At 52.7% G+C, this 23,879-nt stretch overlaps 1 protein-coding gene across 2 annotated transcripts in view; it reads right to left on the bottom strand.

Annotated features, from left to right (window-relative positions):
- Positions 1-23,879, bottom strand: part of SAMD4A (sterile alpha motif domain containing 4A) — a 102,328-nt gene that overhangs the window by 861 nt on the left and 77,588 nt on the right. Inside the window, exons 3-11 of one of the 2 annotated variants that reach the window (XM_010579796.1) lie at positions 19,160-19,423; positions 13,802-13,911; positions 13,057-13,143; positions 10,125-10,419; positions 8,567-8,652; positions 6,370-6,488; positions 3,772-3,973; positions 3,342-3,468; positions 1,585-1,668 (exon numbers count right to left, since the gene is read on the bottom strand). In XM_010579796.1, coding sequence (XP_010578098.1) covers positions 1,585-1,668; positions 3,342-3,468; positions 3,772-3,973; positions 6,370-6,488; positions 8,567-8,652; positions 10,125-10,419; positions 13,057-13,143; positions 13,802-13,911; positions 19,160-19,423 — 1,374 coding nt within the window. The remainder of the gene's footprint in view (positions 1-1,584; positions 1,669-3,341; positions 3,469-3,771; positions 3,974-6,369; positions 6,489-8,566; positions 8,653-10,124; positions 10,420-13,056; positions 13,144-13,801; positions 13,912-19,159; positions 19,424-23,879) is intronic. The other variant, XM_010579797.1, reaches the window with a different exon arrangement.

Here is a 23,879-nt window from a genome sequence, read left to right as displayed (position 1 = left end):
AAAAACCCCCCCCCCCCCCCCCCAGGGGTTGTTTTTATCTCCCCAGAGCGCCCATCCCCAGCGTCCCATGACAGCAGGGACGCATCCAGCCGCAGCCCCGAGCCCAGGAGTGAGGGGTCCACGGTCCATCCCGAAGCTGCAGAAAGGACCCTGCTGCCAGCAGCCCCCTCTCCTCCACCTCCCGGGCACCAGCAGCTCTTACGGGGCCAGGAATCAACACCCAACAGCATTTCCAACCCTCCTCTGGCCCCGACCACCCCACGTTCCCCCATCCCAAACCCCCGTCCCCGGGAGGGGGGGCCGGGGGGGGGGGGGGGCTCCTGGGGTAGCCCCCGAACAGAGCGCTCCCTGTTATGCCACCCAAGGCATCACAGTTGCCTCCCTCCTTAAGACTAAAAACAAACAGGTTTGTTACGCCTTTTTTTTTTTTTTTGTTTTCTCCCCCGAAGGTTTATTTTTTTAAGAGCTATTTATAGCACGACCGGTTTCGAGAGGCTTGGGGTATGCGACCTGGAAAAAAATAACTCGGAGGAACAGTACCCTGCAGAGGAACGAGACAGCTAAGCCTCTCCTGGGCACACGCCGGAGAAACGCTTTGGGTGACAGAAGTGTCCTTGTTTTTCCCGGCCGAGGATGCTGCCGTGGCACTGCCAGGGCCCTGCTGCTTCTTACAGTCCTTGCTCTCGTGTCCCGGGCTGTTGCATCGCTGCGGGGAGCCCGGTGGTCCTCCTCCTCCTCTTCCTCCCCGAGCGTTCCTGTCCTCAGCCGTATATACGACCCAGTCCAGGGATTGCCGGGGACGAGACCCGAGCTGGTTATTCGGGAGGGTCTGGGCGATGCCGGCGGCCGTGCTCGTCCCATTGCCGGGGGGGAGGGGGGTCATCCTTCGTGCTTGGGGGGGGGGGGTCCAGGCGCTGTTGGTGCCGGCGCTTTTTGCCGCAGCGGGCTCTCCATCACGCTGCCGCTGCCTTTTCCACCTTTCTTGTCTGTTTTTCTGCCTTGGTCCTCCTCCCTCCCCGTGCCCGTTATCCGCCCGCCCGGGCTGGCATCCGCAGCCGCCCCAGGCACGGGCAAGGAGCCGGCACAGCGCCCGGCACAGCACCCTGCAGCCCGCGGCAGGGTTTTAGCCCCGTGCTTTTGGGGCTCCTGCACCCCTCGGCCGAATGAGGGATGCCGGTGGCAGAAGGGTAAAATACTCCAAAGCCTGTGAACCATTCGAGCACGCCGGTGGCAAGGGCTTTATCGAGAACTAATAACAGACTAGCGAGCTAATACTAATTATTATTAGCAAGCTTACTAGCGGCTAACAAGCACAGACTTCACTAGCGCTGGGTGCGAGCCCCGCGTTCGGTTTTTACCCCCTGCCCCAGCTACCTCGCCGAGAGAAGCCGCCGTCCCCATCCGACCCCCCCCCCGGCTCCGGGAGCATCCCTGGGAGCATCTCGGCATCCAGCCCCGCCGCCATCCCGTCCCCTCACAGCCACAGCCTGTCCCAGCTTTTTGGGGCCACGGGGCAGGTGCCGGGGGGTTCGGCGGAGGCGGCGTGGATGTGCTGGAAAAGCCCGAGGAGGAGGGAGTGCTCACCGCTGAGCGCGTGCTCCGTCATGCTCAGGCACAGGGACTCCAGCCTGTTGTTGATGTCAGGTTCAGTCACCGGCACCTGGAACTCTGCAGGGAGAAAGGGACAGGAGATCTTGGTCAAGGGGATCCGGCAGGGACCCCGCTTGCCCGTCCCCGTAACCCCCCCCGCCCGCTCTGCTGCTGCCGGCGTGGGAGCACGTGGGGTAGGAAACCACCCAAAAAATGGCCCGGGGGGGTCTGACCGCACGGCCGGACTCTGGCAACGCTTCGCTTCCCTGTGCAATCGCCTCTGGTGAGAGATATTTGCAAAAATAGTCATTGCTCCCCTGTTTCTTATCGGGAAGGGGTAAATCTGGGGAGACTCGGTGGCATTGCAGAAGAGGGTAGATGGAAATGAGGGGTTCAGGCGCTGGTTGGAGATGCTGGGGAGGGGGGAGCAGGACCTGGGAGGGGCAGCCCCAGGCTTTCCCCTCGCTCAGGCCCTGCAAAAATCCTCGATACACGGAAAATGTTCAAGCAGGGCTGGGAGCTGCCCGTGCAGGCAGGGTTAGCGCTCGGACGTGGGATGGCAGCACAGACCGGCAGAGCCGCCATCCATCCGGCTTTTCCATGGCCGGCTCGGCCACGGCTCAGCCACCCACGCCACGTCCCCGGTGGGGTGAGCACAAAAAAAGGGAGCTGGAATGCAGTTTGGTGTGCTGCAACACCCCGGCCTGATCCCTACAGCACCGAAATGCCCTCCCCTCTGCAGCAAAAAGAGCTTCACAAATACAGCTTTTGCTCCCGACGGCCAGCATCTCCGGCTTGCCGCCGGCTTGTAGGAACGTGGGACGAGGTCCAGGAGGGTTGAGGTCCCCGCAGCCTGATGAAAAGTATTTCAGGAGCCCAGCCCCGCGTTATTGCTTATTTTCCTCGTGACTCGGTCCGCATCTTTGGCTCTCTAATCCTCCTACGCCCTCATTCACCGCAGGCTAACACGCAAAGAGAAACCTATTTATTCTCCTGCAGAAATGTGCCCTTGTCTTCGTGTTTAATCAATACCCGAGAACAGACGCTGCTTTTGCTGTACAGGACATTTGCCGCTTAAATTATGCAGTTAAAACACCGCAGGCGTGTGACGTGAGGGGAGCTGCCAAGCTGAAACCACGGCAGAAGCTTACGGATGAGGTTGAGTATACTGGGGGGGGGCGTAACTCCCTGTCCTGCGGTATAAATTGTTATGGTAAGTGTGTTGGTAAGAAAAGGCAGGCTTAAAGGCTAATGGATACACAGAGAGAAATGCATGCATGTCCCTAATGGGAAAGATGCTCCACGTTCAGGCTCCAAGTTCAGCAGGGACCCCCCCGAATCAGAGTTTGCTCCTATATACAGGAGCGTTTTTTTGCGGTGTTTGGGCAGGAAGCACCAACATGGCACCGTTTCCCTTCACATACATTGAGAAAAGAATTTCCCCCGACTGCACGAAGGCAGGTCCCTCCGCACCGCGTCTCCGGGTCCACGCACGAGCAAAAGTGACGGATGAGCTACCACCTTCCCTGCCTGAACGAAGACCCTCAGAAGTAAGCTAGGTAAGGCACCAGCATTATTATATACAGGGCCAAGATGTTATATATAGGGTCAAAATTCCTCCGGTGATGTCTCCGGTTCAATCAATCCCGTAAGCCGACTAGTGTCAAAGATACCCGGCTCGGCTCCTTTCAGAGCCTCCCCTTGTCTCGCTGAGCTGTGGGTAAGCGAAAAAACAAATGTCTGGTACCTACCTGGCTGCTGAAACATCAGCATGGTCTGCGGAGAGGTGTGGACCGGCAGCGAGCGCGTCCTTTGCACCGAGCTGTGGCTCCGGCTGGGCATACTGTTGCTGCCCCCGGGGTTGGCAAACCAGAGGTTCTGTGGGAAGCAAACCAAAAAGGGGTGCGGGATGTAAAACAGAGGCCTCTGTGCCATATATTTATAACGCCCTTGGGCTCATCCCTCCCCGCATCCCTCTCTCGCCGCCCCACGTGCTCTCGGTTTTGCCCCTCTCCCGCCGGTCCCTCTTCTGCATCCCGCTGCAGGGAGGGGAGCGCAACCCGAACGCCTGCAAATCCCTCTCGCTCGCTTGAAAAGGGGGATCCGGACGAGTTAAGAGGAGAAAAAGGAAAGGGAGTTTATGGGGAAGGGATGAAAAAGCTGGAGGTGACGTCGACCAACCTGTCTGCCTTGCTTGAGGATGGCGGGGCTGGCGGCGGGGCTGCGCTGGGGGGTGCCCAGCAGCCCACTGGGACCCAGCAGCCCCAGCCGGGCGGTGGGGAGGTTGCGGGAGGGGATCTGGAACTGGCGGGGGTTTCGCCGGCCCAGTCCTGCCCCTGCAGATCCGGCTGTCGGTAAGGAGTTCGACTGGCCAAAGCCTCGGCTGCGGAGAGAAAAATCGCCGCGGGTGAGAAATCGGTCCCTTGCAAGGGGACGGTGCTGCGGGGGGGCGAGCGGCTGGGTTGGTGTGCTCAGACCAACAGCCAAACGTCCCGAGGGTGCGTCGCGTTATTGTGAAGGGCCAGACCAATGCTCGTCCCCCCATACCCATCCCACGGCCACGGGTTCACCGTGACCTCTGCTCCTGCCCCGATGCTGCTGATCCTCCATCCTGCAAGTGCAGTGGGAAGGAGGAGGTTTGGGCATATCACAGCAGCATCTTTTCTTCTTCCCTCCTGCCAGTCACCTTCCCTCCCTCTCTTCTGCAGTTCTCAGATTCACTGTTTAAAAATTTTTTTGATTTTACTCCTGCAAAATGGGCCTGTTCTTAAATGCAAGCTAAAATAACACAGATAATTCCCTAGGCACTGGAGCTAGCGGCACCTGATTTCTTGGGTTTTGACTTAAACTCTTCATGCCTTTGAGCTGTAGAGGAGAGAGCTCTCGCGTGTGGATTCTCTACTGTCTGATAAAGGTTCAGCTCGTGCAGTTGGGTTTTCTTTACTGGGGATGCTTAAAGGGCTTGAAGTTCTCCCCTTCCAGGACGTTCATTTTTACAAACACGGTCCTCTCTGAGACTTCTCAAGCTCTGTAAAATTTGATTAAAATGACCTAACGAGTCCAAGATTTCCTAGGGAAGGGCTGAGCAAAAGGCACGTGCCCGTGGAGGTGGGCCTCTGTACCCGCTCCCGTCTCTGCACTGCAAACCCTCACCCAGCTCCCTGTGGTCAGACCAAAACCATCTGGACCCAAGACTCAGCCCAAACGTCCCGAGACACCGATCTCAGGACACAAAATCATCTTTACTCCTTGGAAGATTGGGTCGGACACACTGGCGTCCCTCCCCGTGTGGGTTTTTTGCATTTAAAATCAGAGGAATGACACCAAAATAATCAGGTAACCCACAGAAACACAGACAGCGTGGGTCTCCTCGCCGCGCAACGTTGGCTTGGTGTCTCTGCCCCATTAGCTGGGCAGCGGGACTGCAATGTCGTTATCGGGTTTAAGCACAGCCAAGGGTAGGAGCACGCTGCAAACCCACAGCTGCGGTTGCTTTGATGCTCCCTGTTCCCCCCCTTGCCCTTCTCCAGCACTTAATGACCCTTGCAGATGTTTCAGCTCACCTTCCTCCCAGCCCTCATCTCTCCTGCTTGTGCAGGCAGCTGCAAACATGCTTCAGACAACACGAGCACGCTGGGATCCCAAAACTGGATAAATTTACTAGGCAGAACTACGACGGGGTTTCTTTAAACCTCATCCAAAAACCACTCTTGCCATTAAATCCCCATGAGAAAAACAAGACTGGCCACGTGCTCCTTCCTCTCCCGCGGCTCCCCAGGAGCAGAACAAACGCAAAATGCAAAGAACTCATAAGCAGCAAGGAAAATTGGAGAGCATCCTGGGCAGCTCTGGGAAAGGGACTGGGATCATTTCAAGCCGGCAGCTTTAGCTTGTGCTTGGGGTCAGCCTGGATGTGCAGCTAAACCGCTGCGCTGGTGACCCAAATGGGTCCAGCAAAACCCTTTGCTCTTGTCTATTCTGCTTCTGATCCTGCCATGAACACTGAAATTGCTTGTTTTTGCATTCCAAAATATTTCATTTAATTCCACTGGGGAACACTCCAGTTCTGCGCTCGTTCCTTCTGACCTCACATCCCGGCTGTCCCAATGCTCCCAGTTATCTCGAAACCCCTTTTTTTTTCAGAAAAAAGAACTTCCACAAGACTTCAATAATATAGACTTAGCAAAATGGAACAAAAGGCTGATGCTGTTGTTAAAACGGATCTAAAAATACCTGTTCTTGCCATAACCCCAATGCTTTCTGGGATCACCCAAAATCCAGCGTCACCGTGGAAGTGAGCAAACACGGTGTTTGCAACGTGTCCCCACCCAGGCTTTCTGACCGCAGCCCCCCAGCTCTGCACCCTCTGCTGGCTTCAAGCTTTTTTTTTTTTTTGCCAGTTGACGGCTTTTTGGTGAAATTCCAGCGCTGATGTAATTAGCAAAGGGCAACAGGCAGGGGACAAAGCTGGCCACCCAGTGCCGGGGATACGCCGTACAGCTGGGAAGCTCCGGGTTCAGAGCCAGAGGGACACGGTGGGAATCGGTGGGGTACGTGCCAACCACACACTCAAGCAAACTTACTGCTGCTTTCCCTTCCCAGCCGATGCCTGGGGTTTTATTGCCGAAGCTTTTCCAACCCTTCTCCCTCCCAAAATGAGGCTCTGAACCTGGCAGGATCCATCCCTCCCTATTGGGAGACACCGGTCCCACTTGAGACGCCCTTGTCGGCCCCTCCGGCTGCTGCATCCCATCCATCCCTCCCCAAAACCCAGCGTACCTCCTCTGCTGCCGATAGCCTGACAGCTCCAGGAGGGATTTCCGAGGGAAAGACCGAAAGAGTTTCTGCACCTGCTGTTTCCATGACAGCAGCCGCTTCTTCTGGATCTCTGTAAACGCCTGGCCCCCCCCCAAAAAAAAAAAAAGAGAGAAAAATAGGAAACATATAAATATTTTTCTGGACAAAGCGAGCAAGGATGTGCATGTGGGTGTGTGTGTGAAGAAAAGCAGCCGGAGCAGGCGGTGGCGTGAGCTGAGCCCCATTGGCCAAGTCCAAAGGGAAACCCTGGTCTCTCTCAAGGATTTACTCATCTCAGGTGGAGCAAACGCTCCGGCAGTGTCCCCTGCACCCCGGAGTGATGGCCCCAAGGCTGCCAAAGCCCCCGGGCAGAGCAGGGCTCTAGAAAAATGCTGCCGGAGTGGGAAAAAAGCTGGGATTTGGAAAGCGGAGCTGCTGCGTGGCATCCTGCATCCTACCCTCCTCTCGGCTCTGTTGCTGGCACCGACAGCCTCCGTGGGAGGTCACCCGGGGTGAAGCCCCATCGCCCACCCGAGCTCGTGGTGAAGGTCACCCACGCAAGGGACGGATCTCCTCCCGAAACGCCCCAGACCTCCCGGCAGGCGGTGTGGGTTACGGGGACACCCACGTGCCCACCGCAGCTAACTTTAGACACCCAACGTCTCCGCGCCGGCGGCGGAGAGGAGCGGAGGTCTCCGGAGGACAATTTGGAGGCTAATTAGCGTCTGACTTGATCGCTCCGAACCGCCCTCGGGAGGAGATGCTCTCTCCCGGCGCTGATTACGCTGGAGCCGACGCAGACGGTGATCCTGGGACACAGCCTGGCACTGGTGGGGTGATGCTGCGTCACCACGTCCATCCCGGGCGCTCCTGGAAAACGAGCTCCTCTGCAGCAAAGTGTTTTCCTGGCTTTGCAGAGCCCCGGGCCTCTGCTCCCACCACCTTTGTTCCTTTCTTTGGCATCTCTCTTCCCACAGCGATGCCCTGCTCGGCCATCCAGAAAGTCCAGGCACCTTTCCAGGCTCCCGATGCTCTCCAAGAGGGGAGCAAGTGGGAGCACAACACGCTCTCCCCTCCAGCTATTTTCCACTGCCCGTGTCTGTGTAAAGCACCAAGAAGACCATACCCACGGCTCTGAACCTGTTTTGCAGCAAACCCGAACAGCGGGTGCCACCATCCCGTGTTGCACGGGGCCAAACGTCGGCTGAGACGGCAAGCGCTGCCAGCAAAATGCACTGAAACCCCCACCGTGATCGACAGAGGTGTCCGGGAGCACAGTTCACAAAATATGATGAAGCGCTTGCATTTTGCCCGGTATCCAACTATTTCACCCCGATTCAAGATGCCCCGTGCTCGGCCCTGCAGAAATGCACGGATCAAGCTTTTGCACAAATGTGGCTCGGGCACCGGCTTCAGCTGCAGAGCAAGGGGCTGCAAATCGCCTCTCTCCTCGTCCATGCAGTGTGCAGCACATTTTGGGGTTTGCAGCCACTAGCCCTCTCCAGGGGAGACTCTTCCGTGCTTTGACAGGGTTATTTTTTTCGAAACAAAGAACGGAGAAAGCCTGCAGCTCCTACAAGAGGGCGTCCCACCTCCCCCCGACCCCTGCCATATGGGCAGGCGATGAGGAGCAGCTTGTTCTGCCAGGTGAAGCCAGCATGGGTATGAAATGCTGCAGGACACCGGAGCCATCGGCCATCCTTCCCTGCCACCGGGCAGGAGCGTGCCGGAGCCCTGCGGCACGACCTCGGCCATCCCGAGCCATCCCGCGGCAAAGGCGGATCTGCCGGGAGCAGAAACAGATGCCCCCGTTGCAAAATCCCAGGACCGCGTGTGCTGCAAAACAGGAGGCGGCAACGCCAAGGGATCGCCGGGTCTGTCTGATAGAAACCGCCTGGGATTCTTTTTTCTTTCATCCAGCTGCTGATCGGACTGTCAAGAGCCAGATGAATTTCCCAGCTCCAGGTCTTGGCAATTAAGCGAGTGTGGGGTGGGGAGGCAACGTTTCCATGCACCACGTTGGAGCTACCGCCCGCTCCAGCCCTGTTCTGTCAGAATTACTATTAATACCCCCCAAAAATATTTGTGTTAGAAACCAAAAGGTTTACATAAACAGACACTTTGGAAACAGTTTCTAAGTGATGAGAACAACAGTTTTAGATGATCCGTCACGACTCACCTCGTGGATTAGACATTTGTCTATGAGCTGTAAATAGGAACTTATATTCTCTTCATCAGGTCGGGAAACTAAAAGTTGTGTGCATACTGGAAAAAAAAAGAGAAGAGAAATGGGCATGGGGACACTGAGCTGGGGTCCAGGGGGGTCCAACGAACGCCTTGGACATCCCGTTTCCCTTGTCCACAGGCAGGTCTTCTCATCAGTGAGAAAAAACTCCCTTCCCCAATTCCTGCCGTGCCATCCTATATTTAGGACCAGATTTTGTTCTCCGTTACGATGGTGTAAATCCAGAGTAACACCAGTGGCGTCACCAAAATTAGACCTGAGCAAATGAGGGGCACAGGATTATTCCCTATTCCTAGGCAAGAGCCGGCGCTGGGAGAGCTCCTGCTCCTACAGCCAAAATCTGCTCCCGCTGCGAACGGATTCCCACCTTTCCCGATGGATTTTGACCTCTTTGGGAATTAACGCCATAAAAGCAAGTGGAAATGAGTTCACAGAGAAGCGAGTCTCTCCCGTCGCAGCCCCCGGGCAGGGATGCCTTGCAGTCCAGAAGGACACCTCGTCCTGCAAGGCTTGTGCCATACATACAGCTTCGTGCATGATGGAGGCATTTGTCACGGGCTGAATTCATCAGTGGGTTTAAAATGGGGCCAGAAACCCACGTTTGTGCATGCAGTCCATTAGCTGGTGAGACATTTTGCAGCAAGTTTTTATATAAAAAACACCTCATCTATTTTTTTGCAAAAAAGGTCTGAAATAGGGACAGGGCTGATATTTTTTTGTGGCATCCCAAGGAGTTTCTTTCTGTTCCTGGTCTCCTGTGTGAGCCTGCGGACCAGACTCCCCTCCCCTCTTCCCCAGGGAGATCTCCCTCCACGCAGCCAGCACCAACACCTCAGATCCCATCGAGGGGAGTTGGGACACATCCAAGCTCATACAAATTTGCTAAAAAAGAGCCCTGTATATGGCACAGGGTGTCGGTCCCTACCTCACATTGCTCCTGTGCACCTCCCGGTGTGTTAATCCTGACGCAAAGCTGTGCACCCCGCACCAGCCATGGAAAGGCACCCAAGTATTTTGGGTGTCCTCTATTTAAATCAGGACTTAAGAGGTTTGGACCCAGCTGATCTGCACTCAGGACAGCTCACGCTAAGCCCATGCACCAGTGCTACCCCCACACAAGCAGAGAAAGCCTAAGGGATGCTGCTGAAAACACCCCCGGACCGGTGGGATGCCCCCAGGGCTCTGAATGGGAAGGGAGAGGATGCTATCCACTTCTGACCTGGGGCAGGGAGAGGATGCTATCCACTTCTGACCTGGGGCAGGCAGCTGGTCCCATCGCTGCCCCTTCCAAAAATCACTGCCCACCTCCCCACCCACGCTCTTACCTCTTACCATGGCACGACGGGACCTCAAAAAAATCATCCCCCCTCCCAGGACCGCGGCTTGCAGGGGCTCGGGAAAAAAGGCTGCCGCCAGCACCGTCACCGCACGCAGCCTGCCCCGAAGCAGCTCTCCCTAGCGAGGACGTCAATAAGAAGTGACAGCCGCTCACCTTTCCCCATCACTCTGGTGAACTGCCCAGGCAGGTCGCCTTCAGGTAAAGGGGCCCCCCCCGACTCGCCCTCGCATCCCGCCAACTGATGCTGCTGCATCCCCCCCGCGGCAGAGTCCTTGCAGTCAGAGCCTTGGCTGTCTGAGCCGATCAGGGAGGAGGGGTGATGCGAATCCGCGTCCCGGCTGTGCTCCTCCGTGCTCGAGTTTTGGGAAGAGTAGGCTTTGATGGGGGTGAGGATCATTTGGTGTAGTTCCTGCAGCGGGACACGCAAGTTGCCACCTTCCAGGATGTCCTGAGGATTCAAGTGGAGAGAAGAGGGGATGACAGGACATCAGCTACGAACCAGATCCCTACCGTTACCCCCCAGCAAAGCTGACAGGCTCACTCCTGCTCCAGGACCTTGCCGCAGTCCATAGTCAACAGCCGCGTTTCATTCACCCCGTCTTTTGCTTAGACCAGGGGAGTGTGGAGCTGCTGCAAGGATTGTGTCTGATTATCCACGGATGCATTCAGACCTGAATCCCCAGAGATAAACGTGCCCTGTCAACCACTGGGACCCAAAACCAGTGACAATCCGGCTTCAGCCTTTCCAAATTTCCACCAGGAAGATGGCAACTCCGTGAGAGCGACTGAGCCTGTGAGATTTCAATGCCGGACCAGCGAGTATCTTGCTCCTTCCCCAGACAATCCCACGCTCACGACATTTCAGCTCTATTTAATTAGAACTGTATTTTTAAATGTGGGCTTGTCTCCAGTTTCCAGCACTGCCTTCAAGCCTGGCTCTCTATTAATCCCAAAGAGCTTGCCGTAGCATCCTTATGCCCTGGGACCACCACAGGGTCCAGGACCACGCTGGGATGCAGGAGCCCACACTGGGATGGGCTGGGGGAGCGGACGCAGAGGGGAAAGGGAGGGTTTCAAGGGGAGCAGGGTGTGTTGTGGTCAGACACAGAAGGGGAGAACACGAGGCTGCAGGTGAACTTATATCCCCATAGCAAAAACATTCAGCTCGGAGATCCTGGGGGAGGTCCACGCCGGAGGGAGAGAATTTGGGTACACCCCCAGCCTTGCTCTCGGTTATAGTGTGGATCAAGAAACCCCTTTCTATGGTCAGATCCTCATCCCGCTGATGGGAAATAATTGCATTTTGTTTTTTAATGTAGCCTGGACCAGAAGAGCTCATTGCAGGCTCCTGCACGGTCTGGCTCGTGGGACGCTGCTTGGAAAGAGGCAGCTTTTGGAGCGAGTCCTGGCTGTGCCTAGGGAAGAGACACAAAGCGGGCACGCAGGCTGCGCGTGAGCCAGCTGACGTGGTTGCTCTCCCTAATTCCTGCTGCACCCCCCCAGCTTGCTCTTGGACGTCTCAGCCCCACTTCTCTTGAAGACCTGGTGTCAGTCTGCTGGGCACTATTTTTTGGGGAAAAAAATCCTGCTCTGCTAACTGGGGGAGAGGGGTGGAGCAGCTCTTTCCAAGAAAGCAGCAATCTTTAGCAGTGAGACACTGCCCAAAAAAATTAAGTCCCACACATGCTCTTGTTTAGCAAAAAGAAATTGGATGGGAAGCCTGGAAAACCAGAGACGTCTCCTCCCAAGTAAGGCAGCTCACAGGCAGCTCTGAGCCCCAGCAGTGGGACACGGTCACAGCCCAGCTCAAACCCACCCCAGGAGGGCTCAAAAGCAGTCCCTGCCACTTTTTGCCTGTATTTTACAGCGTGCGTGGCTGGTTGTGTCAGCTGAACTGGGCTTCAGCTCCCGCACCATGCCAGTCAATCAATACCATATTTCAAAACCCAGGCGGAAAAGCGGGGGAAGAGGCTGTGTAATCATCTGGAAAACACATCGCCAAAGCAAGCTCAATCCAGCGGGCTGTCTCTTGGATTTAATAGTTATTATCGATATACGGAGGTAAATATGGCTTTATTAGCTCCTGCCATACTCTGAGTACAAGCCCATATTATAAATAAATAGTGAAGCAGTGAGCTAACGAAAACACCAATAAACAGCAACACACCACACGAGTATTTAAAAGCCCCTAGTGGGAGGCTCTGCAACTTGCTGTTTGAAGATGGTGCAATTAAATATAATATAATATTGCGATAATAAATAGCGAGAGGTTGGGTGAGCTGCTCCCAGCAAGTCTGTGGTGCTGCTGCTTCTCCGACAGCCATTTCTGCAGAGATTAAGCTTTTATTGAAGTGACAAAGAAGTTTCTGTTTGTTCTCCTTGGAAATTTGAGATGTTGTTCAGGCACTGACGTGGGTGTCTGCCTTTTTATCTGAGGACAGGTTATCCATCTGATGCTCCAGAAAAGCACAGTGGCCCTCGACCTGACGGACACCGGGAAATCCCATCTCTTTTTGGGGACGGAGAGGTAGGGGCAGGGCTCGGGGGTCCACGCGCTGACCCCACGCACGGAAGGGTCTCACGAGAGGGACGGTGGCATCAAGAAGGCAGAGATAAGCAAGTGGGCGAGGGATAACCAGGGGTTAAAGGCTCTGCCCAGCTGGTTCTCCAGCGGCAGAGAGGACCACGACGGCTGTTGGGGCTAGAGCTGGTCCTGTACCACAGTTCAGCAGATGGGCGACCACCTTCCGTCGGTGTCGCTGGGATGGTGCCCCCCATCATTCAAAGCCTAGGTGTTTCTGAGCACCCTGGAGCTGGCCAGGGCTTGTACCAGTCCTGCAGGGCATATCCATCCCAGCTGCCTGAGTGGAGATGGATTAGGACTCATTCTGCAAAATATAGCCCCAAATAAAACCTTGCATCTGGTACAGAAATGTTTGAGACATCATTCAGAGGCGGCCAAGCCAACAATAGATTTCTCTGCAAAGGATCCCAACTATATGTGTAACTGAAGAGTGCTTCACCCCAAAATTAATTCCTCGCTTCTTGAAAAACAAGTAATACAAAAGCGGTTGTGATTACTTACTCTTTCTAAAGATTTGAGCAGGTTTTGTCTTTCTTTTAGCTTTTGGATACTGATGACTATTTTGTGTCTTGCGCCTTTGGTAACGTTCTGCAAAAACAGCACAAAACCTGACATTAACATTTCCACAGGACAGCCAGGTCAACCCAAATCCTTCCTCCCCTAAATGAAAAGGGCTGCTATAAATTAATCAAATTTCTGAGTCCATGCAGGGATTAGCGGGGGACATCATAGAAAATCACTTAGAGACTTGCTGAATATAGAGATTTCTAGCTAGTCTGCCCTTCCCTGGTACATCTCACACAGTGAAAGCAAAGGTGCTGACCGGCTTTCTTCATCCTGAGGATAATGCCGAGCTAAATCTCAAAGCAGGAACATTTTCAAAGGTTAACAAGGCACTTGGCCACCAAAGCTCCACTGACCTTAAAGGAGTTGGGTAGGGCAGACTGCGTCCCTGAAACTCCAGAACTTAATCCCAACTGGAAAAAAACCCAAGCGCAGCTCCCAGTGATGGGACTTTCATGCTGGGACTCCAGTAAGAAATCTGGGACAAGGCCTTTTTCAGGTACAATGTGGTTTTTTTTCACTCCCCAAGACCCAATTTTCCTTTCTCTGTCTGCTTCCCAACCACCTGCAGGCAAAACGCCTTCCACATGAAGACACGAAAAGGCGTCAGAGGCATCTCATCGACCGACTGCCCAAGCGTCGGGACCGTGGCTGGTTGCTTTACGACCGACGTGGGACGTACTTGTGCCTCGAGCTGGCATTCGGTGAGGGCCATCATCTCCTCGTACGTCATCTGTGAGAAGAGAGCGGCGTACTTGTGCAGCCGGAGGCTCTTCAGCCAGGCTGGGACATCTGCAGCACAAAGGTAAGGAGATAAGAGCTCCCGTTGAGTTCACGACACCGCTTAACCACGCGCGACAGCATCAACAGCAACACGAGGAGTTGATTAGGTGCCGTCCACCACCCCACCGGTCCTTCAGACACCTTACTGAACTTCACGGACCTTTTGGAGGACATAGTGCTATGGATATGGATGCTAGGAGGAGGAACCAGTCCTTGGATGAGGACATGGTGCTATGGATATGGATGGCAGGAGGAACCAGCCCCTGGATGAGGACATGTCCTCAGAGGTTTGGTTTCTGTGGCTGAGACGCTGGGAATTAGCCCACGGGGAGCTGGGGTCGTGCCACTGCACGCCAAGCTCCTCGCTGCCCTTTTCCCAGGAACGTGGGAACCGCCGAAGCTAATGGTGTGGTTGAGCTTAGGACAAGCAAATGGCTGTTCTGCAGATGGCAGACACTGATTTATGGCATGAGGGAAGATGGTATGTGCTGAAAATTTGAATGATGTTTAAAGAGAAATAAAGAGATCTTTTTTCTGAGCATGGAAAAATGACGTGCCATCAAAGATGGTCCCACAACCTCTTTCAGAAGCGTGACTTGGGACCTCAAAATGCACTAACTGAAATGACTTCTTCCTTCCCAGTCGTTATCTGCAGTGTAGCACCCCTGTGCCTGGCTGGATGGGTACCCAAAAATACTTTTATCCTCCTGACGTCAATGTGGTTTCAAAGGGAGGGACCCAGGAGGGGAATCCTTCCTCTGCAACATGCAACTTGGGGGTTCGCAGGTTTGGGGGGCCTGTGGTGACACCCCACAAGCGGGGGGGGGGGAGGGCTGCAGATATCTGTGCTGCAGCACAACGCCGTGCCCGTGATGACGCTTTTGCTTTGCATCCTAAAGGCTTCAAACGTTATGCCAAATCGGGACCTGCTTTATTTAGCACCTACAACCTGACAATAGCTCTGCCTTAGCCTACCGAGCTCACGCGCTCTGCTCCCAGCAATACCCCTGTCCATTAGTCCTCATCCCGTTCCCCACCACCGAGAGACCCGGGAACCCCGTCTCAACCCACGTGGGGTGCAGTAACAACAAAAACTCAGTGTTTCAGCCCCAAACCCCACACCTTGAATGGAGAGAGCAGGTGGAGGCTCAGGAAACGTCTCTTTTGGGGCTAAATACAAATTAACAGCAACACCTTCCCCTCTCTTTGATGGTCCCCGAGTCGATGTATGGGATACGTGTGGAGTGGGTGGTGGACCTCACGTCCCAGAGCAAGGCAGGGGCTGACGGTGCAGGAGAGCCTGAGGGGAAGGAGCGATGGCTGGCAGTGAGGCTAACCCGATGGGGTTCCTCTGCCCAACCTTCCTCCACCAAGGGAGGAGGAGGAATGGGGGCTGGCACCGTTTTCGGGAGGGATTTCTACCCACTGTGTGCTTCTGCTGCCAGGCTGGGGCTGCTGTGGGTGCTGGTGCTCTGCTCACCATCCCCAAGGCCAGCGTGAGGACAACCTCCATGGCCACATCCAATAACCTTCGCTAACGTAGCCAACCTCAAAGGTTTTCTAGGCCGATCCGACTGCAAAGTGTGAGGCCAGGCTTGCTTTGGAACGTGATGAGATGATGCGAGGAGGACAGTCCCACTGCTGGGGACATCCCCTGGTGTGTCCAGAAAGCCTCATGTTGCTGAGTGCCAGATGCAAGTCAAGGATCGTCACAGAGCTATTCCCAAACCAACACCTCGTCGCTGGAGGGGACAGGGCAAGATGGACCTTTGGTTTGGTCCCCTAAGGCAACTCTTACATCTGCCACAAGTCTCCTGCTGCCCACTGCCCAGGCTGACCCCAAACCCCGCTCGCATCCAAGCAGAGTATGCAAACGGCCCCAAAATGCTGCGTTTTGCTCACACTCTCCGTCCTCTGACACACATCAGGATTCGTGTTTCAATGAAATTTCTCAAATGCTGCACAGAAGGAGATCAACCCCACACCAAACATGGGGGCAAAGCAGTTACTGAGCATGGACCAGCTGAACTTTGCCGTTTTCCAAAAGTCCCAACATACAACAGCCCTAAAAACTGCTACCAGAGGCCTCTCAAAACGATCTTCTGTTTAAAAAAATTAAAAGCTGTTAGCAGAAAGCCCTCTGTTTCCAGCATGGGACTGGCAGGCTCAACACTCAACTTCATTTTAACACACCACCGTGCCATTTTAGTGACGACACAATAAAAGTCTACCTGATCCCGCGTCCCCTGGGGACACGTCTTTGGCACACATCTGTGCCGATGGCAAAACCCATGGAGATATTTTCAGAAGAGAGCTGCAACTTCATTAAGACATTAAACCCTGCAGAAAACCCATCTCCAACCTTTGCAGAGGGTCAGAGTGCAGAAGCAGCTCTTCCTTCCCTTTGCATCAAGCCTCCCTGGACCACCTCCTAATTTTGGGGAGCTACGACGGTCCCAGAGCCCCTTTGCCAGCAGGGATGGCAATCCTGGGAGCGGGCTGGGGAGAAGGAACCACCCCAGCACACAGGGGAACAGTGGTGGGGCTTTCCCCCTTCCCTCGGGGAAGAGGCAACCGGGAGGTGCAAGGTCATCTAAGGCGATTTCGTAGTCCTTGGAAAGTCAAATTTCCTAACGCTCCCCACGGAGCAGTGAGCTGCCTGCCTGTGGAGCTACGCTTTAATCACCGATTACCGGGAGCTAATTGCAAAGTCATGGCACGGCTGTCAGAAACGCCGTGCCTGACGTGAGCAGCAAAGCGAGGACTTCCACGCTGCTCACTGACATTGTCACCTACAGGCATTAAATGCCAGAGTTGGGCTGGCACGTGTATATCTGGGTACCGGCATGGAAATTTAAAAGGAAAACAATTCACTCTGCCATTATATATATATACAAAGGCCAATATATACACAGGACATCTTCAGAAGTGCCCTTATGGCACACCATGCTAAGCCATGGACATACTCGCAGCAGAAACCCTCAGCTCTACCCAAACCCGGTGCACCCCGAGCTGTGCCCCAAGACGAGATGGACAGACAGATGGACGGGCTCTGCAGGGAACAAAGTGTCTGTATTTCCCCCTGGAGAAACCAGGGGTCAGGAAAAAAGCAAAGGGCACTTTTCCTTCAGCATGAAGATAGATGGAAAAGAGAGAAACAGGGGACACTGGGGGAGATGAACTGCTAAGCCATGTTGGATGGGGGTCTGTTGTGGTTCTGTTTTCCCCTCTATCCTCCTGGATGCCCTGGAGGCTGACCAGAGGCATGGGTGACATCAAGCCCCAAGAGCCTGCAGGCGCTCGGGGAGACGTGGCTGCAATTCAGAGAAGGGACTTGGCAAACGGAGCAACTGGTCTGGATGAAATAAGATGCAACCCAATAAAAATGCACAAAGTTGTGCGTTTCTGTAGGAACAAGAAACGGCACGAAGCGAGGGCAGGGAACGGGCAGTACATTTTTTTTTTTTAGGAAAGCTGTGGGGATACAATGGGTCACACGCAGCCCTCAGCGGTGTGTTATTTGAGGACGATGAGCTATACAGCCACAGGAACGCTGGCTGTACGGCAAGCAAGTCTCTGCTCTGCTCCCGAGTCCAGTTTTGGGCAACACACCTTCAATAAAATATGGACTTTCTGGAAAAAAGCCAGCGGAGAGAAGCGACAACAACCCTAAGTTTAGAAAACACCATCTGGGAAGAAACTGGATTGCTTCAGTCTGAAGAAAATACAGCGGAGAGGGGGGGGAAGGACACGACAGTCGTAGACACCAGAGGCTGCAGACATCTGTTTCGCACGTCCCCGGACAGCGGGACAAAAGCAAACTGGCTGACTCGGCAATGGAGGGAATCAGGTTTAGATGTTTGCAAACCTGCTTCCAGAGAAGGAGGACGCCCGGGAAGGGATGGCCCGAGGAAGGGCAGCCACCTTCCCCGCAGCTCCAACGGGCTGTCCTAATATGCAGAGTTTATTTAATTGATTATTGCATGTGGACGACCTGGGCAATAGCGCCTTTGGGTTTTGCGGATTTGGCTGTACGGATTGATTTGCATTGCACGGGGAAGTTTCTACCCACGCAGGTCCCGGAGCTGCAGCTGTGGATGACGGGGAGCCAAGCTCCCCACGGTCTCCCTGCCAGCTCCACGGCAGAAACCCGGAGAAACACTGAAGTGTTAAACAGACCCCTCTGCACCGCTTGCTCCCAACGAGGGTCTCCCTGGCCTGACAGACCGCAGGATCCGGCCCCAGGCATGGAAAGCCTTGGGGACCCTTCACGCTGATCGCAGCTTAGTCTTCAACACGCTCGTGGTGACCCTGCCGAGCCTGCCCGCCGGTTTGTTTCACGCACATCTAAGTCATACAGTGCCAAGTCAAACGCCGTTCCACGTTACAGAGATTTACACTTATCTAGATTTGTCTGTAATTAGAATAAAATCAGACCTTGTGACTATTTAAAAAATACAATTAGTCCCTTATTCTGATACATCATCGGTCTTTACCCAGTTCAGTTGCTTTGCATTACTGAAAACTGCAGTTGTTTAAATCAGTCTCTGATGGCTGCGGGTTCATTTTCAGTCATCTTGTCTGTTCACAGGAATATACAGCCTGTGTGTTTGCCCAGTTTTTATCTATTTATTCCGCTACAGCCTGAAGTTTGCGCCTCATCTTTGACTGCAGCAATAGGGTTTCGTTTCTGCCTTGTTTACCAACAGGATCACATACATTTATTGCTTAGAGTCTCCGTGAAATGCAGGCGTAATGGGAAAAACAACTGAAATACACAGGATAAATTCGCTGCAAACAAGTATCCTAAGCCGAAACTTCCCCAAATACTTGGTGGGTACCAAACACCGCAATGGTGAATCTCACGTGGCTTGCTAAACTTATGCTAAGCTACTTTCCACCGTAATAAAAAAGAGAGAGAAAAGAGCACAACTCGCAGCCAAAAGCCCCAGGCTATGGCAAAAATCCAGCTTTTTGGAAAGCTGGCAGCTTGCAGGATTTTGGGGCAAAACCAGCCCACCGGCACCCAACTGTAAGACGTCAGATCAGGACCAGCCGCTGCTTCAAAGAAAACCTAACTTATTCCCCTAAACCTAAATTCCTAAGCCGGGAAGAAACGCCGTAAGGCCCCGTTTGGTTACGAGGACTCTCGCCCAAAACCGCCAACCGAGCCCCGCGCTGCCGGGAAAAAGGCTTTTCCCCTCCTGCCTCTGGGTGCTGGGGATGGGGAGGGGGAGGCATCTGGTTTTTCACTCACCTTTCATCCCACTCCCTTCCTCCTGGAATGTGTTACGAGCGGAAGGCTGATCTTCTAAATGTTCACTCCCACCACTTCCCGAAGAGGCTACACTGCTTTGTGGAGACAGGGGGGCATGATCGGAAGGGATGCACTGGGGTCCTCTAGCTCGTAAGTCCTCATGAGACATCCATCCATGTCCTAGAGGTTGGTTTGGCACATTCATGGGTGGGGTAAGGGACACAGAGCGTTTCAAAGGGCTGTGGTGTGTCTGGCCTGAGAGAACTGGAAAAAAAAAAAAAAAAAAATCAAAGAGGTTATTCCCCCCTCGCGGCCCGGGATGCAGCAGAGTCCCCCGAAAAAAATTCAATGAAATTATAAAATGCGTGGTGGTTGGCCACAGTGCCTTGCTGATGGCTTTGCAGTGCCCGCGGCTAGCTGGACCCTACCCTGAGCTCTTCGCTTTGCCTCCCGGGAAGCAAAGGGGATGGGAGTACCTGCAAGGAGATGGGGTTACATGAGCTACGTCGGGTTGCTTAAGGAAAGGCGTTGCGTGGATTGCACCTCTAGGAAAAAAAAAAAAAAAAATTAAAAAAATTGAGCAGCTCTGGAGGTTTTCCCCATGCAGAGTCATGTACCGACAGCAAACCTGAGCACGCGAAAGCGCCGAGTGCTTGGCTGCTGCCTCTCGCCATGAAACTCGCCCCGCTAGAATCATCCGGACCTGTATCTTTCTGGGAAAGGCATAAAAATCCCCAGGACGGGAATGTCCTCACACAGACCCAGGGGCAGCTTCTCTGTCCCTCCCTTTGGGTTAGGACTTGGCTTATGCACTGAAGCACGAGCATTTACACATCTGCCTAACGTCATCACGGAGGTACTTGTCATCCATAGAAATGTCTAAGCCCTGTTGAGTCCTACTAAGATCTTGCATTTAGTTGAGCTATCAACAGCAACGAGAGCATCCCAGCTCAGCTGCCCATCACGTGTGCTTCCAAGCATGCGCCTTTTAACCCTCCACAAAAGCAAACACCCAAAGCAACCATGAAAATACACCCACGACTAAGAGGTGAGGCTGAATCCCCCCAAAAATGATCTTTGGAAAGCTTTGGATTTGTTTTTCCTTCCCAGTTGTAGATGGGTTTGTACTTCCTGGCTGAAATTTTGATACCACCAAGTTCAATTTGTTTTTAACAAATAACTTTTAACACCGCTAGGAAAAAAGCGATGCACCAACTCCTGTGATTTGGAGTTATTTCTCCAGAAAGGCTTTACAGGGGGTAGGTATTTACTTGCCTTTCAGTCAAGTACAGAAATATGCCTTATGTAGGCTAAAGTATTAAAAAACCCCAAATCATAGATCTTCTGACACTTTTTGGTAGAAGTGTTGCAACTTGAATAGATTTTTAAATAAAATTTTTACTGAATAGTCTCCATTTTTCACTGCTGTTCTTCTGTACCATCTGATTCATTTTTAGTTATCTCCTTAAAGATTTAGGTATCTTTTTCTTGGGTCTGTTGGTTAGTAGGGGTAATACACGGTATTTAGAGGAAAAGATGGATATGGACGAACTATCTTTGTTTCCTGTAATGAAAAATATATGAAAAGATTGGTCTGTTGGCTTAACAAAATTCAAATTCCATCACTCGCAAAGTCACTAAACTGCTGGTTAAACCCCAAATGCAGCTAATGTATTTTAATGTACGGACTTAGGATGTAAAACACTTGTTTAATGTTTTATTGCAGTTACTCTCAGTGAAATTAGTTGAACTTCAAGGGGGCTGTTTCCTGATAACTGAGACCAAAAAAATCTCTGGATTTAGCCGTCGCTCAGCCGAGCCGTGTCTCATCACCTGCTGGGATAACTGGGACAAGTTCTGGATCCAGTGCTACGGGAAGGTCCTTTTTGGTTTGCAGCAAACCCAAGCCAACGCTGCTATTTTCAGCGCGCCCCTGGGTACAGGTGTGGGGTTCACATCGTGACGGCTAACAAAACATCTGCACTGGTCTGTTAACAAAGGATTCATTTCTAGAGACAAGAGCAAATTCTGCAGAAAGACACTCATTTCTCAAAATTAGTGGCTGTAAGCTTCATTGCGGGGTAGATGATCTGAAAAGCAGTTTTTCTGCTCCAGGGAAACCTGTGGGCAGAGGGCTTAAGATGACCTTTCAGCCCATATGAAACTGAAGCAAAAACTTTTCAATTTTTCTTTCAAAATCAAATTTCTTAACTCTGTACAAAACCCGGGGGAAATTCATCGTTCTCGCTGCTTTTCCTCCTAAAGCACCAAAGCTCCCTAACCCCCTTTTTTCCACTGGCAGGAATTCATCAAAACCACTCCTCCGGCTCATCCATTTGTTATTTCCAAATATAAATGAGTCTTGGTGGAAAACCCCCAGCCAGTTGTACTCTGCTGTAAAAGTTTAATTCCCAGCTAAAGCCCGGAGGAAAACCCACCATCAAAGCCATCCCTGCTGACCAGAAGTGGAATGAAAATGAGCAAGTAGTGGGGTTATAAAAGGAGGGGAGAGAAAAACACCAGACCTTGTTTGCTTTTATTAAGCACCTGTAAAAAGCAGCTGGTGCCACACGCAGCTGATGGATGAGGCCAAAAACCTGCAGATTTCTGCAACGTCTAAATTGTTCCCATTTCTGAAAGCATCTTCTTCTACCAGCACATAGTACAAACACCACGCCGCACAGGGAAACAAGGGGATGGCTTATGGTGAAGAATTTGTTCCCCTCCCATTAAATAGCTATAGAAACATCTTCCAGAAGTCTCCTGCCAGAAAAGCATGTCAATGAGGACAGGGGATTGTTTTCAGAGCGGTCTTATATTTCCTAAAGTTGTGATGCATCCTGATGGGGAAATAGATGGATTTAAGAAGGTCTTGGCCAAGCTATTCCAGCTCTTGGCTTTGCGATTGCACCCCAAAAGCAGCACCATAAGGGGGCTCTGTAGATGTCACATCACCCTCCCAGGAGAAAAAAAAAATATTTAGCATTAAAAAAAAATAATTACGGCGGAAATATGGGAAAAAACCTGATGAATCCGTTGAAACGCATCAGCAGGGCTCAGCATCACAGCGGCACTGCCCAGAGCCCCTTCTGTGCCTGCTGCCCCCGCCGTGGTCGCATGGCTGGGGTGACAGAAGCCACCCCGCATTTGTTGTAGGAAAATCTCTGGTTTAGGAAATATTTGTGCCTCTTGAATGAATGAGAGATGGAGGGGAACAGGCAAGGAAGACGGGAGCTAATTGCCCCTTTTTAGGAGGCTAAGGGCTGCTCTGTTAGTCCTCCCTCTTACAGGGTGTAGGCAGCAGCTGGTACCCTGCAGCGTTTAAGCCATTCTCTCCCCACCAAAATCTTGCAAATGAGAGGCTATTTTTGGCTTAAATCCAGCCCAGCTTCCTTCCTGAGCAGCAATACCCTTGCAAACTGCTGCTCTTCCATCTTAATTTTATGTCCCCTAATTAGAAGCCTGTGTCGGCTGGAGGAGAAATAATGAACTCCACAGGATGGCCAGGAACAATTAGAAATCATCCAGTGCAACATATAAAAATTAGTTCCACTTCTTTCCCTGAGATAACGCAACGCTGGAGTCCAACAGACCACGTTTTACTCAACCACAAGCATTTTTACTGTGTGAGTCAATTCACACAACTTCACAAGATGGGGCAGGGTTAATTCCTCTGCAAAGGATGCTACAAGCAGAAAAACTCACCAGCTCTTTGAAACCACCCCAGCTAATCTTGGTACCAGATAGAGATTATTTAAGAGCTCTTAGCACTTGCCTAGCTAGGCTCTGCTTAAGCCCTTCTGGCTGTAACAGACACCGGTGAGCAACACAGTTTCTTGAAAACCCTCTTACCAGTTTTCATCAGCACTCAGGCTCAAAAATGCTGAGAACCCCGGGATGGCACCTGCCTGGCATGCACACACCTCTCCCTCTTTTAATTTGTAACCCTCAGAAAGGGGATTAATAAATGCACCTATTTATTAATGCTGCTGCTTGTGTTCTTGCCCTCAGTTTCTTGAAATAGAGGATGTAGCTAATGATTTTCAAAGTGTCGGTTTACTGTAGGTCCTTCCCTGCTTTTTGACAATCCTGTGTGCTTTTTGGATGGTCCAAGGTGAACCCAGGGCTGCCGACGGCCGAGCTGGGACAAGCCTTCAGTCTCTTTGCTAAAATAAATGGTCCACACGTGCTTTAACTTCAGCCGAAGAAAACCAAGTGTGAGTTTATAACCTTACACTCAAGCCTCTTTTTTTTTTTTATTACAAAAATATTAAGCTTTAATTTAAAAAGGAAATCTAATATATTCTTCTAGGGTAAGATAAGATTCCAGGAGGTGGCCAGAGGCACGCCTGCCTTTCTGAGTGCCGCGGCGGTGCGAGCCGGACGAACAAAGAGAGGAAACCACCGCTCCGAAATGCAAGCCACGCTGGCACACGGATCCCCTACAACTTGTAAGTGTGACCCACTTCTGGTTTAGAAGCGTTTTCCTGCCAGGCGCAGGCTCTTTTAGGCGATGCAAGAGCCATCCGCTCCCCAGGGACCCACCGGTTGCTCTGCAAAGGCACTGCCTGGTCCGGCTCCTTCCACGTGGGTATCCGATGGGATGGGGACCAGAGAAGATGACGGTCTTCCCCGCGATCAATGGGCTGGAATCGCCTCTTTGCTCTGCCACCACGGCTCTGAACGGCTGTAGGGGTTGTGCTGAGCCCACGCCAGACCT

This window comes from Haliaeetus leucocephalus, unplaced genomic scaffold (genome assembly GCF_000737465.1).
Source record: "Haliaeetus leucocephalus isolate CR32 unplaced genomic scaffold, Haliaeetus_leucocephalus-4.0 Scaffold678, whole genome shotgun sequence".
Classification (NCBI taxonomy): domain Eukaryota; kingdom Metazoa; phylum Chordata; class Aves; order Accipitriformes; family Accipitridae; genus Haliaeetus; species Haliaeetus leucocephalus.
The sequence above is the reverse complement of the archived record's forward strand: the minus strand, read 5'-3'. Positions and strand labels throughout refer to the sequence as shown.